This window comes from Apteryx rowi, unplaced genomic scaffold, assembly GCF_003343035.1.
Source record: "Apteryx rowi isolate R43461 unplaced genomic scaffold, aptRow1 scaffold_407, whole genome shotgun sequence".
Classification (NCBI taxonomy): domain Eukaryota; kingdom Metazoa; phylum Chordata; class Aves; order Apterygiformes; family Apterygidae; genus Apteryx; species Apteryx rowi.
Window position 1 is genome coordinate 59427 of NW_020450598.1, and position 14864 is coordinate 74290.

The 14864-nt window shown below is 40.8% G+C and overlaps 1 protein-coding gene across 6 annotated transcripts in view; it reads left to right on the top strand.

Moving 5' to 3' along the window:
- HDAC4 (histone deacetylase 4) overlaps positions 1–14864 on the top strand; it is a 134502-nt gene that overhangs the window by 45854 nt on the left and 73784 nt on the right. For all 6 annotated transcript variants that reach the window (XM_026075615.1, XM_026075613.1, XM_026075611.1 and 3 more), the window contains exons 6-9: positions 3318–3449; positions 8055–8167; positions 12753–12869; positions 12957–13155. In XM_026075615.1, the coding sequence (XP_025931400.1) occupies positions 3318–3449; positions 8055–8167; positions 12753–12869; positions 12957–13155 (561 nt within the window). The remainder of the gene's footprint in view (positions 1–3317; positions 3450–8054; positions 8168–12752; positions 12870–12956; positions 13156–14864) is intronic.

Sequence of the window (14864 nt, forward strand, 5' to 3'; positions counted from 1 at the left end):
CTGCTATCAGCCAAACTAAGTATGTCACTGTTTAAGAAATCCCACTGGCTTCATTTAAGCTGACTCAGACTTTGGTATGTGCTTCATTTCTTTGCTAAACAGGAGTCAAACTTTTGGGTAACTTCATACTATTTGATTGAAAAACTTCACCTTAAGACCAGTACACTTTGTAATTTAGTCTCAAATTGTCAAAATTACACTAGTTAGCACCACTTTGTTTTGGACATGTGGCCTGACAGGATGAATTTCAAGAGATTTTGAGTGGAATTGGTGTTCCTGAGAGACATGGAATTAGTGTTTTGGATGTCTAGTAGTTATATACTTACATGTTATATAGCAGTTATATAGTTATTTGTCAATATAGTTATATGTTGCTTGAATTCATAATTTATACTTTTGCAGGACAGCTCTCTTCAGTTTGAAAATATATTTTTTTTTATTATATAGGAGTAAAAAAAGCTAAATAAGCTTAAATTCTTGTTGTGAAGTTTGGAAATTCCTTTGTTGAAAACTTAACCTTTTGTGTAAGATATGCTTTATGTAAATTCTTTGAATCTTAGATTGTTATGTGCTGCTGGAACTGAATTTTAATTCACCTACTTTGGGTTATATAACACCCCATTAAATGCATGCAGGGATTATGTTCTTTGAGATCTTGATGACATGTTAGATTTAGGATTGTATTTTTGGGGGAAAAACTCTCACTTCCATCACAGAGCAAAGGCAGAGCATGTTGCTAAACAGATGTGGTTGTTTAAATGACGTTTTGGTGTTTCAAAACTTGATCCTTCAGCTGAGGAAGTGAAGGAGAAATATACAGAATACTTAACCTGAAAATACTTTTGTCTGAGAAATTTTAATATGACGTTTGCTGTGGGGGGGCCATAGCTTCTTCTTGAGATGTTTTCTCTTTGAAGGCTATAATTCTCTATGTTCTAATGCTTCCTGTTACACAGAAGGATTTTTTACTGTGGTGTTATCTTTGTGCCATATTTTTTATCGATAGCTAATCTGTGACCCCCAAATCTGTCCTTCTGTTGTCTCTCTGCTATTTTTGAGGTGTTTTTAACCGGTTCAATTCCCTGTGTTTTAAAGCTGTACAAGGACTTGTCTGTTCCCAACAGAAAACACGCTTCAGATGAACACCACGGAGGAAATAAATTGCATATGAATAAAATTCTCACTGAAATACAATTTATATTGTCATGTTTTTCTTTGCCAGAGGATAAATCCTTTCAACAGCAATGGAATAGGCTTATATTTCATTTGTTCGTTGGCAGTCCAAATGTGTCAGAAATGTATGTACCAGCATCTAGCTGTGACACATTCTCATTTATTCTTTAAAGTTTTGACCCAAGCATCTAGACAGTTACTAATACTTAATATTTGCAGCAAATTAAAATAGCGAATTGACATATGTAGCATGAGGTACTGAATGTTGTCATGTCCAAAGATTACTTTTAACTTAATAAATCAATTCTGGGGGGTGGGGGGGAGAATTTTGTGAACTAGCCAGTGAGAATATATACTTATATTTTAACTAGTGCGCTCTTCTACTTTTGTCCTCCAAGCAAATGACAGATTTGCATTCAGTCCCCTTCCATTTTATATGCAAATGATGATTTTCCCCCTTTGCTAATGCACTTCATACYGCATTTTAAGCATCATCTTGATGAGGCTGACACTTTTTTTCGGTGCTTCCTTTATCTCTTGCTGGCATTTTTCTGTCCAAAACATTCATGAAAAGCTTTTTCCTTTTTTCCTTCCCAAAGTTTCATCAAAGAACTGTTTTGATGGCTTTGCGTCGAGCATTTGATCTTGAACTCATCAGCTTTTGATTTTTGAGCCCTGCAATTAGCATGGTTGGTCTTGATCTTTTTTACATGATCTAGTGGTCAAAGACAACTGTAGGGAAATATGTCTGTAGCCAGACTTAGTTAATTCAAAGCAGGCTGTAAGCCCCATTTGAAGTCTCCTGACAAAGTTTAGATTATTAGCTCTTGAGTACAGAGAGTCAAATGATGAAGTCAAGATTAAGCCGCAGAGTTGTTGAGAGACTGGAGGAAGGGAAAACGTTGGGCCAGTTCACGAATCTCCTAACTGTCAGGAGCCCTCAAGCACTAAAGCAGGTATTTCACATATACTCAAGAGAACACAAAGTTCACAGAGGAAATCATCTTGCAGGAGGAATCTTTACTTAAGGCTTCATTACATTTAGAAGAAGCTGATAAGGTGTGCCATGCTAACGTGTTCGATGTTGCCTGTTGTCATTAGCCCAGAGGTATTAAGGGATCCCGGGAGTTCTGCTTTGACTTTCGAAGAAATGAAATCTCAGGATCTGGGTACAGCCAAAACTTTTATTTAAGAGATTATTTAAAATGGATGATGTACCCAAAGCAAGTCAGACTGTGGTCTCCGAAAGTGTATGCACACTTACCCTTGGCAAGCTTGGATTTTCAAAGTATTTGATGTGTTTTTACATGCAGTTTTACCTTGTGGCTGTGATGATGTAACCAAGTTGCTCCCCAAATAAGCAAACCGCCTACTCCCTGGCTTTGGCTTTGGCCTTGGCCTTATTCTTCTGCTGTTTTTCTTGAACTGACACTAGTGCTCACCTGACCCCAAGATGAGGTGCTTCAGGGAGTTAAACCAGCAGGAAAACACTAATTTTTTTTGTTGTGGGGTTTGGATTGGGTTTTTGTTTGTTTGGTTTGATTTTTCCTGCTGGCTTACCTGCCTAAGCCAGGTCCCCCTGGGCTCGGATGATTCCCAGGGTGTGGAGCTGCCCGTTTCAGCAACGAATCGCAGATAGCATCTCGGCCACACGGTAACGCCCTAAGCTGACCAAGCAGCAACATCTCAGCTAGGTGGGACTCCTTCATCTCAGCTGTTGCACTGATTCRTGCAGTAACTTTTAGATCACTCCAGTTGGGTTTTACCACTAACTTGGAAGCTCATTGGGCCAGAGGCAAGAACAAGGGAAGTGCAGTTCTCTGCACTAGTCTGAATGAGTTTCACAGCAGGTTATAAGTCTGTGTCTTCATTTTGGAGAAGGCATTGCATGATGATGATTATTTTTTAATTAAAATGCTATTGACTGTCATTACCAGTGCATTCAGATATCACAGAAGCTGGAACCTGTTTGCTATGTTATGAAGTCTTTGTTCCAAATGTACAGTATCAAATGACTAATTTCATTTACAGTTCTGCAGATGCTTAACTGTAATTCAGCCTTTGTATTCAGTAGAAAATGACTAAAATAATATGAACTAAACCACTGTTTGCTTGCAGTGATGACTTTTCCTTTTTCTGTTCAGCATCTGAACCCAATCTGAAACTACGATCCAGACTAAAGCAAAAAGTGGCTGAAAGACGGAGCAGCCCCCTCTTGCGCAGAAAAGATGGTCCAGTAGTTACTGCTCTTAAGAAGCGTCCACTGGATGTCACAGGTATGTCGGGTAAGCAACCAAACATTATGCCGCCTGCCGCACACTGTATGAGGTGTCCCTTTTTAAAAGAAATTCTTACGTCTAATTAATGCTGTAGTCTGATTCTGTTGGATGCCTTTTAATAGTCTAGAGACCTGGATGATGTGGGCTATGTTCAGCAGGGATTGATGGAGGTGTAAGTCAGCAAGGTGATTCTTTGGGTATTCTTCTATTGAGGCAGCATCACCAAGTCGATAAACTTATTTTTACTACCTAGCTTTAAGACCTCTGTAAATAAATGCAGATATGTCACCACTGTATTATTTTCCTCTAAGCATTTCTGTGATCTTCAGCAACAGGTTGTTGAGAAATAGTAATATCCATGGAGGAGGCCCTAATTCATGACTGTCTTCCTCCAGCAGTAAGTGCTTTACAAACCATGTTTGTTTTAGGCTTTGGGCAGACTGCCATAGTTCCTTGTTAAGTAATTATGCTGAAGTTTTAAAACATGTAAGGCTTATATATATATATTTATATTTATATATATATATATATGATATTTTTGACTACTTATTTCACAGTTTCTTGTTGAAAAATAGTATTCTTTTGGGGCTGAAGTTTGTAAGGAGGGATCACAGTAAACTAGATTATGTAGATTATCATAAAGCTAAATCTTAGCACCATCTAGGGATGCCTCTGCGTAAGTACCACTGGGTGACTGCTTTTTCAGGCTTTTTGTGCCACTTTAAGGCACACTATCATGATTCAAACAACTTAAAAGTGAGCTCACTTTAGACAGCATAGTGTTTTCAGGAGATTGTAGGGTAGCTGTGCTCTACTTTGTATCAGAGCCTCTCTGTTTGCAAAGGAAATAGATGATTTTAACAGCCTTGCATAATTTATGTCCCATCTGAAAATCGAATTTCCTCCACTTCCCATATGGTGCTATCTGTCATAGGGCTTTTTAGAATAAAAGAGGCCCTAATGTCTGTATGCTAGCTCCATATCCCAGCAGTGTCTTCAGAAATGGCAGTGGACCTTCCTGCTTTTCAGTTGACCTGGGTCAAGGAGCCAGCCTAGCACTTGCTTAGAAAAATATCTGAATGAAGGTGAGCAAGAGCTGAATTCAGCTCGTGCTTGTAGCTGTCCTGGCTCTTGGTGCTCAGGCAGGAATGAAGAGAGTTTGAAGGTTTGTTGGAGTTATTACGATAGGAGGGGACTTCTGAGTTGAAAACAGCGTTGACCAGTCACTCTTCAGGGATGAGAAATTCCTTTTAATCCCTGAAGAATACATATTAATAGAATCATAATTTGAATGTGCCAGGTACTTTTCCTATGTTTAGGTGGCATGCATGAGATATAATATGGTATAATTAATGGTATGGTATACAAAATAAAACACACATTTTCCATGCAGTCAGAATACGTTTTCCAAAATGCCTGGACCCTCCACAGTTGCTTTCCATAGAGAAATTCGAAGTTGGGTCTGAGCTGGGTCTTATTCAGTGCTGAGTCTTCCTGATAGCAAGACACCTCCCCCCATGCAGAGACAATGAAAAGCAAGAAAGCTTTTTTTTCTTTTCTTAAAATGTATTTCAAAGAGAGAAAGCCTGCTTTCTGCAGTCAGGGTGGGTCCCAGCATGCTTTCCCAAACCCAAAATATGAGGTTATTTGGGAGAGAGGAGAGGGACGTTTCAGATAAGCAAAAGGTATGTGCTGCCTCAGCACTCTGGCTTCCAAGCACTCATCCTCTGGCCCGTCAGGATCACGAGCGGAGGACGGGCAACATCTTTGATCAGTGCTGAAAAGAAAACGTCTTCAGTTACCTTCTGCATATGCTTGTGCAAAAGCTTGCAAACTGCCTGTCCGCAAGTTATGAATGCAACCACATAATGTGCTCTCTTCATATGGGTCTTTTGTTCATATCTCTATAATAGAAGGAAATCACAGAATCACAGAATGGTTGAGGTTGGAAGGGACCTCTGGAGATCATCTAGTCCAACCCCCCTGCTCAAGCACGGTCACCTAGAGCACAGTGTACAGGATCGCGTCCAGGCGCGTTTTGAATATCTCCAGAGAAGGAGACTCCACAACCTCTCTGGGCAACCTGTTCCAGTGCTCTGTCACCCTCACAGTGAAGAAGTTTTTTCTCATGTTCAGATGGAAGCGTCTGTGTTTCAGTTTGTGCCCGTTGCCTYGCGTCCTGTYGCTGGGCACCACTGAAAAGAGTCTGGCTCCATCCTCTYGACACCCTCCCTTMAGATACTTGTACAYRTTRATAAGAKCYCCTCTCAGCCTTCTCTTCTCCAGGCTAAAGAGGCCCAGCTCTCTCAGCYKTTCCTCAYAGGAGAGATGCTCCAGTCCCCTAATCATCTTTGTAGCCCTTTGCTGGACTTGCTGCAGTAGTGCCACATCCCTCTTGTACTGGGGAGCCCAGAACTGGACACAGTACTCCAGATGTGGCCTCACCAGGGCTGAGGAGAGGGAGAGAATCACCTCCCTCGACCTGCTGGCAGCACTCTTCCTGATGCACCCCAGGATACCATTGGCCTTCTTGGCCACAAGGGCACATTGCTGCCTCATAGTTAACTTGTTGTCCAAACATATTTATTTAAAATATTTTTTCTCACAGGTAATTTTACATAGTAAAAAATGGTAGTGAAAATAGAAGTTTTATCCTTTAATGTCTGAAATCAGTATTTAAGGGAGATGCCTACCAAGCCCTCTCAAGCAGGCATCTAACCTTAAAGCAGTGGTGTTGGGATTGTGTTCTGCACAGTGTCTTGGACGTTCTGATTTGAAAATTTAGCCTATGTTGTGGGATCTGGAGAAGAGCAGCTTCCATGGATCCTTAATATCACAGGGCGAATATGTTCAGGCTTGTTTCTGGCCTAGCTATTTGATACCTCCCTGGAGCCTGCAGAGCCTTCTGGAGTGCGTATGTGGTACTTGCATGGATCAAAATAGCATAATAATATATACAGAATAATGCCACAAAAGAAACAATGAAAAAGATCCCTGAAATTATGACAATTGGCTTTATTTCTATTTGGACATCCTAGAGCAATTATAGGACTGCTGCAGCCTGAACCATGGCAGCTGCTAGGAGATTCTTCTGGTGTTGGTCAAATCCTGTGCTTAGGGAGAGGGAGCATTCAGGAAAAAAAAGTTTTAGTGTTATTTACCTTCCAAAATAAAAAGGGAAACACTGGAAACTGTTCCATACCAGGTGAGACACCTTCTGGGGGAAGTTTTCTGCCTGTTGCAATCTCAGACACTGTTTTTGTTTGTTATTGTTTCTGTGTCATTAGTGGGGAGGCTTTGATTGCAAGTTGAACATCTCAGTGGTTCTGGTTAGTGAGTCCACAGGGAACATGTTGATAAAATCTACAAAGGTAGGCGGATTTTCTGAGCTTTCAGATGGTAACGGAGTTGGGGATAAACCCTGCACTGGGTCTTTCCAATAAGAGGGAGTTTACTCCCCAAGTGGAGAAGACCTGCAGATAAAAGGCAGTGTCTTGAAAAGAACTTGGTCTCTCTTGGTCTTTATACAGTTTTACCTGATTTTTATAAAATGTCCTCAGTCCATGACTTTGGCCAGTGTTGGCCATAGTCATGTCTCACTTGGACAGTGTTCAAAACTTTTAAAGTGATTTAATTTGTCATCCTGACAAATACCAGATTCGGCTGCAGATTTAACCACCCACCAGCCAGGGACTGAGGAGGAAGGGACAGAAAATGCATATCCCTTTCAAAGCAGCCCTTCTTCCAGCAAACGAGTTGAGGTGTGTTGACTAAAGGGAATTATTCCCACTCTTCTGAGCCAGCTTCCCGTCGTTGTATACTGGGAGTGAGAGGGAACATGTTCTTCAGCACCCGAGGGGGTCGTTAAATTATTTAATTTGATGTGTGTGATGCCGGGCATGAAGGGCAAGTGCCTGCTTCAGGGCCCTCACCGCTCCAGGAGCTATATAAAATAGTAAAATAAAAGTCACCCCCAGTCGCATGCGGGCACCCGTATTAATCCATTCACTAGTGCTGTCTTAAAACCCATGCTCAGAGGCCTGGACTATAAATCACAGTGCCTTTTTATAAACATATGTCAGCTCTCATGTCAGAAAAGAACGAGGGCTCTGTGGTGGCAGGATGTTTCCAGTAAATCCAGATATACCAGATGGCGACATAGGAAAATGTAAAGGTTGCCTTGCTGTTCGAGGGCGAAGTGTGATGCAGTATGCATTGAGAGGGCAGTGCTAGGATTGAAGGCTGAAGAGGGTTGGAGAAGGCACTTGAGGAAAATGAAGTAGGACAGTTTGATATGCTCCAATTTGGCCTCTTCAGGCTTTCCGTGTCTTTTATTATCTTCCAATCATATTTCAAGTTAGTAGTATCCTACAAGAGAAATGCCCATGCAGAAAAAGACATAAATAAGGTAAGCAGGTACTTGGAGGGATGGTTTCAAAGGATATTTGTGAGTATTTTAAAAGTCCTGTTAAGATTTAAAGGGGATACGGGGCGGAGGGGTGTTTTCCTCCAAAACAAAACTCGAAGGGTTGTTTTCTGTCTAAATAGCATTGCAGAGATTGTTTGTAATGTTTCTAAAAGTTGCTTTTGGATGTGTTTTAGACTCTGCATGCAACAGTGCTCCTGGATCTGGTCCCAGCTCTCCAAACAACAGCTCCAACAACATAAGTGCTGAGAATGGAATTACAGGATCGGTCACGAGTATTCAAACAGAGGTACAGAGCTGTTCTTTAGTTTGATTTTAACACTTGAGTTTCTAATCTGTTTTTGCAGCGTCTTAAGAATTTGGACATGTAAACTGACGTGAATCCTACTGAAAACCCTAGATCATGACCTGGAGCAGACTCTGGGATTTAACCTCCCAATCCAGGGTGACCAGTTGCGTTATCTGTGTATTAAATCTAGTTTGAACCAGCTCATAAGCTGCTTGTGGTAACTTGTGGTTTTATTACGAGTAAATAGTGAAAATAAAGTGTTTTGGGGAGGAAAAACATGAAAAGCATTTCCTGGTCCAAATACAAGTATTTTAAAATTTTGAGCATCTTTTCCCATATATTGCAGTATAGGGTGAATCTGTTAGGTGCAGTAGATTAGTGTAAATACAAACAGACTGGAACTGGATTAGAGGAAACCGGTTTAACCTTTTCTTCTTCACATAGGATTTGAAAGCTTGGTGCCTGATACCATGTACTAGTTTATAATCCCATAAACTTTCACCATCACCGGAAATATCTGCCACGGTTGTCTAGGGCAGGGTATTGGGCTAGGTAAACTTGAGTGTGATTCCACGTAGCAACTCCATTGTCCAGACTTACTGAAGCCCACCTTTTTCTGAAGGTTGATAGAGGTATCTTTAGGCTTTACCTGTAGTAAAGCAATGGGGTTGTATCCTGGCATGTGTATGTATCTTTTTTCCCAGCTTGCCATTAGCTGTTCTCCCCTTGAATATAGCGTCTGTCTTATCATCAGGACTGTAAAACCAAGCTTGGGCTTTTACAGGAAAGCATACTAACCTTCTGTGGTCTCCCTAAATTATCCCTGAGAGTTTGAAAATGCCTTTTTTGTAGTATAAATGTAGGCCTTTTTCACTTGAACAGGTTTTCACTTTATTTTTATTTCTAAGGTAGTGTAACATCCTTTAATATAGGGAGTATGCCTTCTACTCCACCCTTTCCAGTAACACTCTCCCCTGCCAAATTACTCAACACATATCTACGTCCAATATAGTCTGTTGCCGTTGTTATCAAGATTAAGACAGTATAATGTAGAGTCTTCACTTGACACTGTGAACCATAGCTGTTGTAAAGAGGTGCAGCTTTTAAGTTGCGTGCCATCCATTTAGTAGTTTGGAGTAGGTCTGGGAAATGCTAGCTTACATATGCAACCCTATAACTAAGGACTGGCTGAGCTGAGGGCACATTGGAGGTTCTTCTCTGTTCGCCCCAGGTAGGCTAGCCCTTCATTACCAGTTTTGCTGGTTCAGGAGCCATAGATCTTGTCTATATTTAGCAAACTGCAGATCCCTAAGTGCTAATGGTGGAAAAAAGTGCTGGATTTGACCATTTCTTGCAATCCAGATGGAACAGGCTGCTTCCCCCAAGTCAGTGTTAGCTTCTAAAGGTGAATGTGAAGATATAGTACTCTCCTTAACCGTTTTATTTTTCAAATAAATAAATCAAACTAATGAATTGTGACTAGGCCACCAATACCTAATAAAATGGGCACAGACACAGATTTTAAGAAAACTCTTTTCATGGACTGCTCGTAAAGCAGCAATTTTGTAAATTAGTCTGAGGCATGAGTGGCACAGACCATACCAAAAAAAAAAAAAAAAATCCACGCACTGCCAAAACAGTTCTCTGGCAGGAGTCAGCAAAAATGTAGAAGACATTCGCCTTTCATTTAGCTCTTTTGCATCTTTACTGCAGTGGCTGATTTGTGGTAATGCTGTTGTACGTGAGAAAGGAAACCTGTTGATCTAGAATTTTAAATGGAGCAGTATCTCCATCTCCAAACAAACTTAGGCAAAAAGAAGGGGGAAAAGTGGAGTTGTCATTTCTCCGGAAGTCATGCCCACAGGTTTTTCACCTTATTATAATTTTTGGAAAATAACAAAAATGTAACATATGAATGATTGTGGTAATTTTAGAACTGCCCGGGAGTGCATGCAGTGTGTTGGATTGCTGCCATCACAAGTACAGAAAAAAACATAAATCGCTATATGACAGCAAAAAGAACATTGATAACCTGTTGCACAAATTGTTCTTCTGTTCTCCTACTTGAATTCCTTGGCTAAATGTTCTAGTTCTTTGCATTAGTTTTTGTGGAAAAATGGCTTTGGTCTATTTCTTGTTCCAGCATGGCATGTTGCTTGTTACCAGCTAACCCATTTGCCTATATATTTTTTAATTGTCTGGGTTTATTTGAGGAAAAGCTGAGTAACCTAGGGTTTTGGTTTCTTTTGGATCTTGTTCTTTAGTATTACTAGTATTATATGGTAGTCCAGGTGTTTTAAGATTTCTGTGATACCAGTTGATCAGTCCTTTGTCATGTTTCCACTTTTGCATACTATAAATATTTAAATGCTTCCAGAAAATTAATGTTGCCAACTTTGTGTTTCATGTTTACCTTCATGTTTTGTTTTATATGCGAAATGTGTCTCTTCGCTTGTCAGTTTATTGGAAGGTCACCTCTTGAACCATTTCAGATACACTGGAACATGGTCTCTGAGTTCATTATTTAAGGTTAAATGCTTGCCTTGAGTATAGAAAGACCACCCTACTAAAGTCTATTTTTTAACTATTGTTTTTAAATCTTATGATTTTTTCCTCCTTGCAAAGGTACAGGTTATTCATTGCCATTGTAGTTGATATGACTGTAAAAGTACCTCATTACAGACGAAAATTGTACATGCTGAAATTGTGCTCTTCAGTGCAATTCTATAGATGTTTGTGCACAATCCACAGATGGGATCTGTATATTTAAAGTGATGATAATGCCGGTAAACGTCATTTGCTATTAGTTTCAAGCTGTTGCATTTTTCTTTTCATTGTTTTTAAAACAAATTCCCACGAGATTGTTTGAGGCACAACGACATGGTATGGGTTGTTCAAGGAGTTAATGGATGTAGTTTTGTTTCATTTGTGATATCGGTAAAATATTTCATTACTTTGCTGACAATAACTACCTTATTCTCCGTGCTAACATTCTGTGTTATTTAAATTAGAGCAAAATTGCCAGTAGTGTTCAAAATTACTTGCAAAAAGTGTGTGGGCATGCACAATCGCATGCCCTTCCCAGGTACCATTCAGCAGCAAAACGTGTTGCTCTTTTCAGATTCCCTCCTTTGTTTTGTGGCAGCAAAAATGTTAAGCGCTCTATATATAAATTCACAGTTCTGTAACTGTGAACTGAGATCTTAAAAACATGTTTACTCTTTCTAAGGGAGACCTGATCTGGGATGTATTTTCAACGGGCCTGACTGACATTAATGAAAGCGCAAGAAGATAAAATGGGAAGAGTTTTGCTTGGCGGGTGAACTTTTACATAGTGGCATAGGAAAGCTAGGCAAGCTTGCCAAATGTCTGGGATGCAGAAACAGCTGGATGCTAAGAGAATAAATAGGAAATTAGTGGCATATCAATGTGTGCATTTGCAAACGCGCGCCGGCGTCTAACAAAGCCAGCAAATGCAGTCCCGGGAAGGTTTTTCTCCTCCCTGGCCCTGTACAGGCAGCACTAACCTCAGGCCACAGTGCTGGGTTTTTCTGTGAAAGTTGTCAGTTAGCATGGTTAAATCTCAAGAAATGCAGGAGGCAGGTTCTTTGGAAGATTGTTCTTTATAGAGTGTTTTTCAAATTTAGTTCTTAAGTACATAGGGTGTTGGGTTTTTTTTCTCTCTCTCAGTGGTTGCTGCAGTGTTGCATTATTCACCCAGTTTCTCCTTAGAGTCATTGAAGGAGCAAAATAGTCCTTATTACCCAGAGCCGGTTTTGCAGTCAGCAAAATAAACTGCAAAGTTTCATTGACTTAAAGGGCTGTGAGATTAGGGCTAAAAATGCATAAAACCATTATTCAGATCTTTCCGTTACGCTGATGTCGGTTGTTGCATAGTATAAGGTTGGATTGGTCATAATCCGGTTTTCCTCAATAACACCTGACTTAAAACAGTAGAAATTCTGTAGAAAATCTTTTTGAAATCTGAACTCCTTTTTATTTTATTTTGGTTGGAAAATTACCCACTGGAGAATTCAGTGGGATCAGAACATTTATTTCCTAACAAGAATAGCAGGCAGTTTAAAGTAATGTAATTTTTTCAATGGGTTTTCTAGCACGTATTTCAAACCAATCGTTCTTGAAATTAATGGAACTTTTGCGTAAGTGTTCTTTCTTTAAATGGCCGTAAGATAATACACTGCATCCCACATTGCATCCTAAAAATCCAAAAATACCTGCATAAACACAATCTTAAGGCTTTTTGATGAGGTTTTGAAGTCTGCTTTAAACTAAAACCCACTAGTAAGTAGCATAAACTGTGATTTGGTAAAGAGGACAATAATCCATTACAATGCCTTTTTTTTTTTTAAGGTAATTTGTTTTGGCTTTAAAAGAACACATGCTTCACTTTTAGAGGGGTAAGGGGGCTGTTAAATCTTTCTCGGGAGAAGCTTTTTGCAGTGGCACTGTCTGAAGCCTGCGAGGAGGCACGACGCTGGTGGGGTGTGTGGGTATTTCTGCCGTGTCCTCAGTCCCATCCCTGGATGCTGTCTCACAGGGGCAATGTTCTTGCTTTGGTTTCCAGACCAGCCTGGCTCACAGACTGGTGAATCGTGAAGGCTCCGTGACCCAGCTTCCGCTCTACACGTCTCCGTCGTTGCCCAACATCACGCTAGGGCTGCCTGCGACCGGCCCTTCCAGTGTAAGTGGTGTGGGGCGCGGATTTGACTTGGTGCTTGCAGCTGCCTTTGGACCTTAACCCACTGTGTCCTCGCCTGTGCCTTTCCAGGGAGGGTCAGCACAGCAGGATGCTGAGAGGCTTGCTCTCCCCACCTTACAACAGCGGATCTCTTTGTTCCCCGGCACCCACCTCACTCCCTACTTGAGCACTACAACGCTGGAAAGAGATGGGGGAACTGCACATAACCCCCTTCTGCAACACATGGTCTTACTGGAACAGCCGACTGCACAAACTCCCTTGGTCACAGGTGAGAACTCCGTAGATAACTTGCAAAAACCATGATACACAAGCCCAGCCAGGGGAAAAGATGGATATGATATCCATTACTTTATTTATTTATTTATTTTATAAAGTCTGTCTCACAAGGGAGATAGCATGTCATTCGTACATTTTATAGCTATAACAGATAACCTTGTAGCATGTGTTCATTGATTCATGGATAGCTGCAACATTTGCAAAATCTGAGATTGCCCACATCTTCCAGAGGTAGGAGAAGCTGCCTTGTCATCTTGGCAAAATGGAAGTAAATAGCATTTACTTCCATTAGGAAAGCCTAAATTTGTAGGTAACAATTTAAATCTACTTTATAGTTAAAATTCTAATTAGCTTAGATTAAAGTGGTAATAAAAATGTTGTTTCTTATTTCACTGATCACCATCCCTATTTATCACTGATATTTTCTATTCCATATATAACAGAACACACATTTACAAAAGCATAGATTAAAATACTGGCTTTTCATCATTATAATAAATGACAAAAACATGGCAGAATCTATTGCATTCAAACAGATTGTATTTGTTTGTATATGTTACAATTTCAGTATGTTAATTGCTTTGAATTGCTCCCTGTGTTATACTCTCAGAATAAAGTACCTGTGGGAAGGCATATTTCTATAAATGGGATTGAATCAAAGCAATAATCCCAGGTAGGATGCATTTCTGTCTACAGTATGTAATGTTAGAGTAAAGATCAGGAAAAAGGATATTCTGCATACGTTAAAGAAATAATGATTTTTATATTCTTTCATTCCATTTATAATGGGAATTCCTGAGAGATGTTGATCACTAAAACATCACAGCACCACTCTCTGGTTTGGCTCCTGCCTGGTTTTACATTCAATCCCAGGAACATACATGAGGCTGTGATAAGTTTAAAAACACACACGTACTGGGAGGCTGAAGAACGGAAGTGTGATGTTTAACCAACACTCTTGGAGCCATAAGAGTGGTTTGTACAGAATTCTTGGACCTTTACATAATTTTCTATTACCTTTTTTGTCGTGGTCACTGTGGCAAAATGAGGTTATCCAGAGTCACAACCTGTCTCTTCACCAGTTGCCCTTTACAGAATCACAGAATCGCTGAGGTTGGAAGGGACCTCTGGAGATCATCTAGTCCAACCCCCCTGCTCAAGCACGGTCACCTAGAGCACAGTGTACAGGATCGCGTCCAGGCGCGTTTTGAATATCTCCAGAGAAGGAGACTCCACAACCTCTCTGGGCAACCTGTTCCAGTGCTCTGTCACCCTCACGGTGAAAAAGTTTTTCCTCATGTTCAGATGGAAGCGTCTGTGTTTCAGTTTGTGCCCGTTGCCTTGCGTCCTGTTGCTGGGCACCACTGAAAAGAGTCTGGCTCCATCCTCTCGACACCCTCCCTTCAGATACTTGTACATGTTAATAAGATCTCCTCTCAGCCTTCTCTTCTCCAGGCTAAAGAGGCCCAGCTCTCTCAGCTGTTCCTCACAGGAGAGATGCTCCAGTCCCCTAATCATCTTTGTAGCCCTTTGCTGGACTTGCTGCAGTAGTGCCACATCCCTCTTGTACTGGGGAGCCCAGAACTGGACACAGTACTCCAGATGTGACCTCACCAGGGCTGAGGAGAGGGGGAGGATCACCTCCCTCGACCTGCTGGCAGCACTCTTCCTGATGCACCCCAGGATACCATTGGCCTTCTT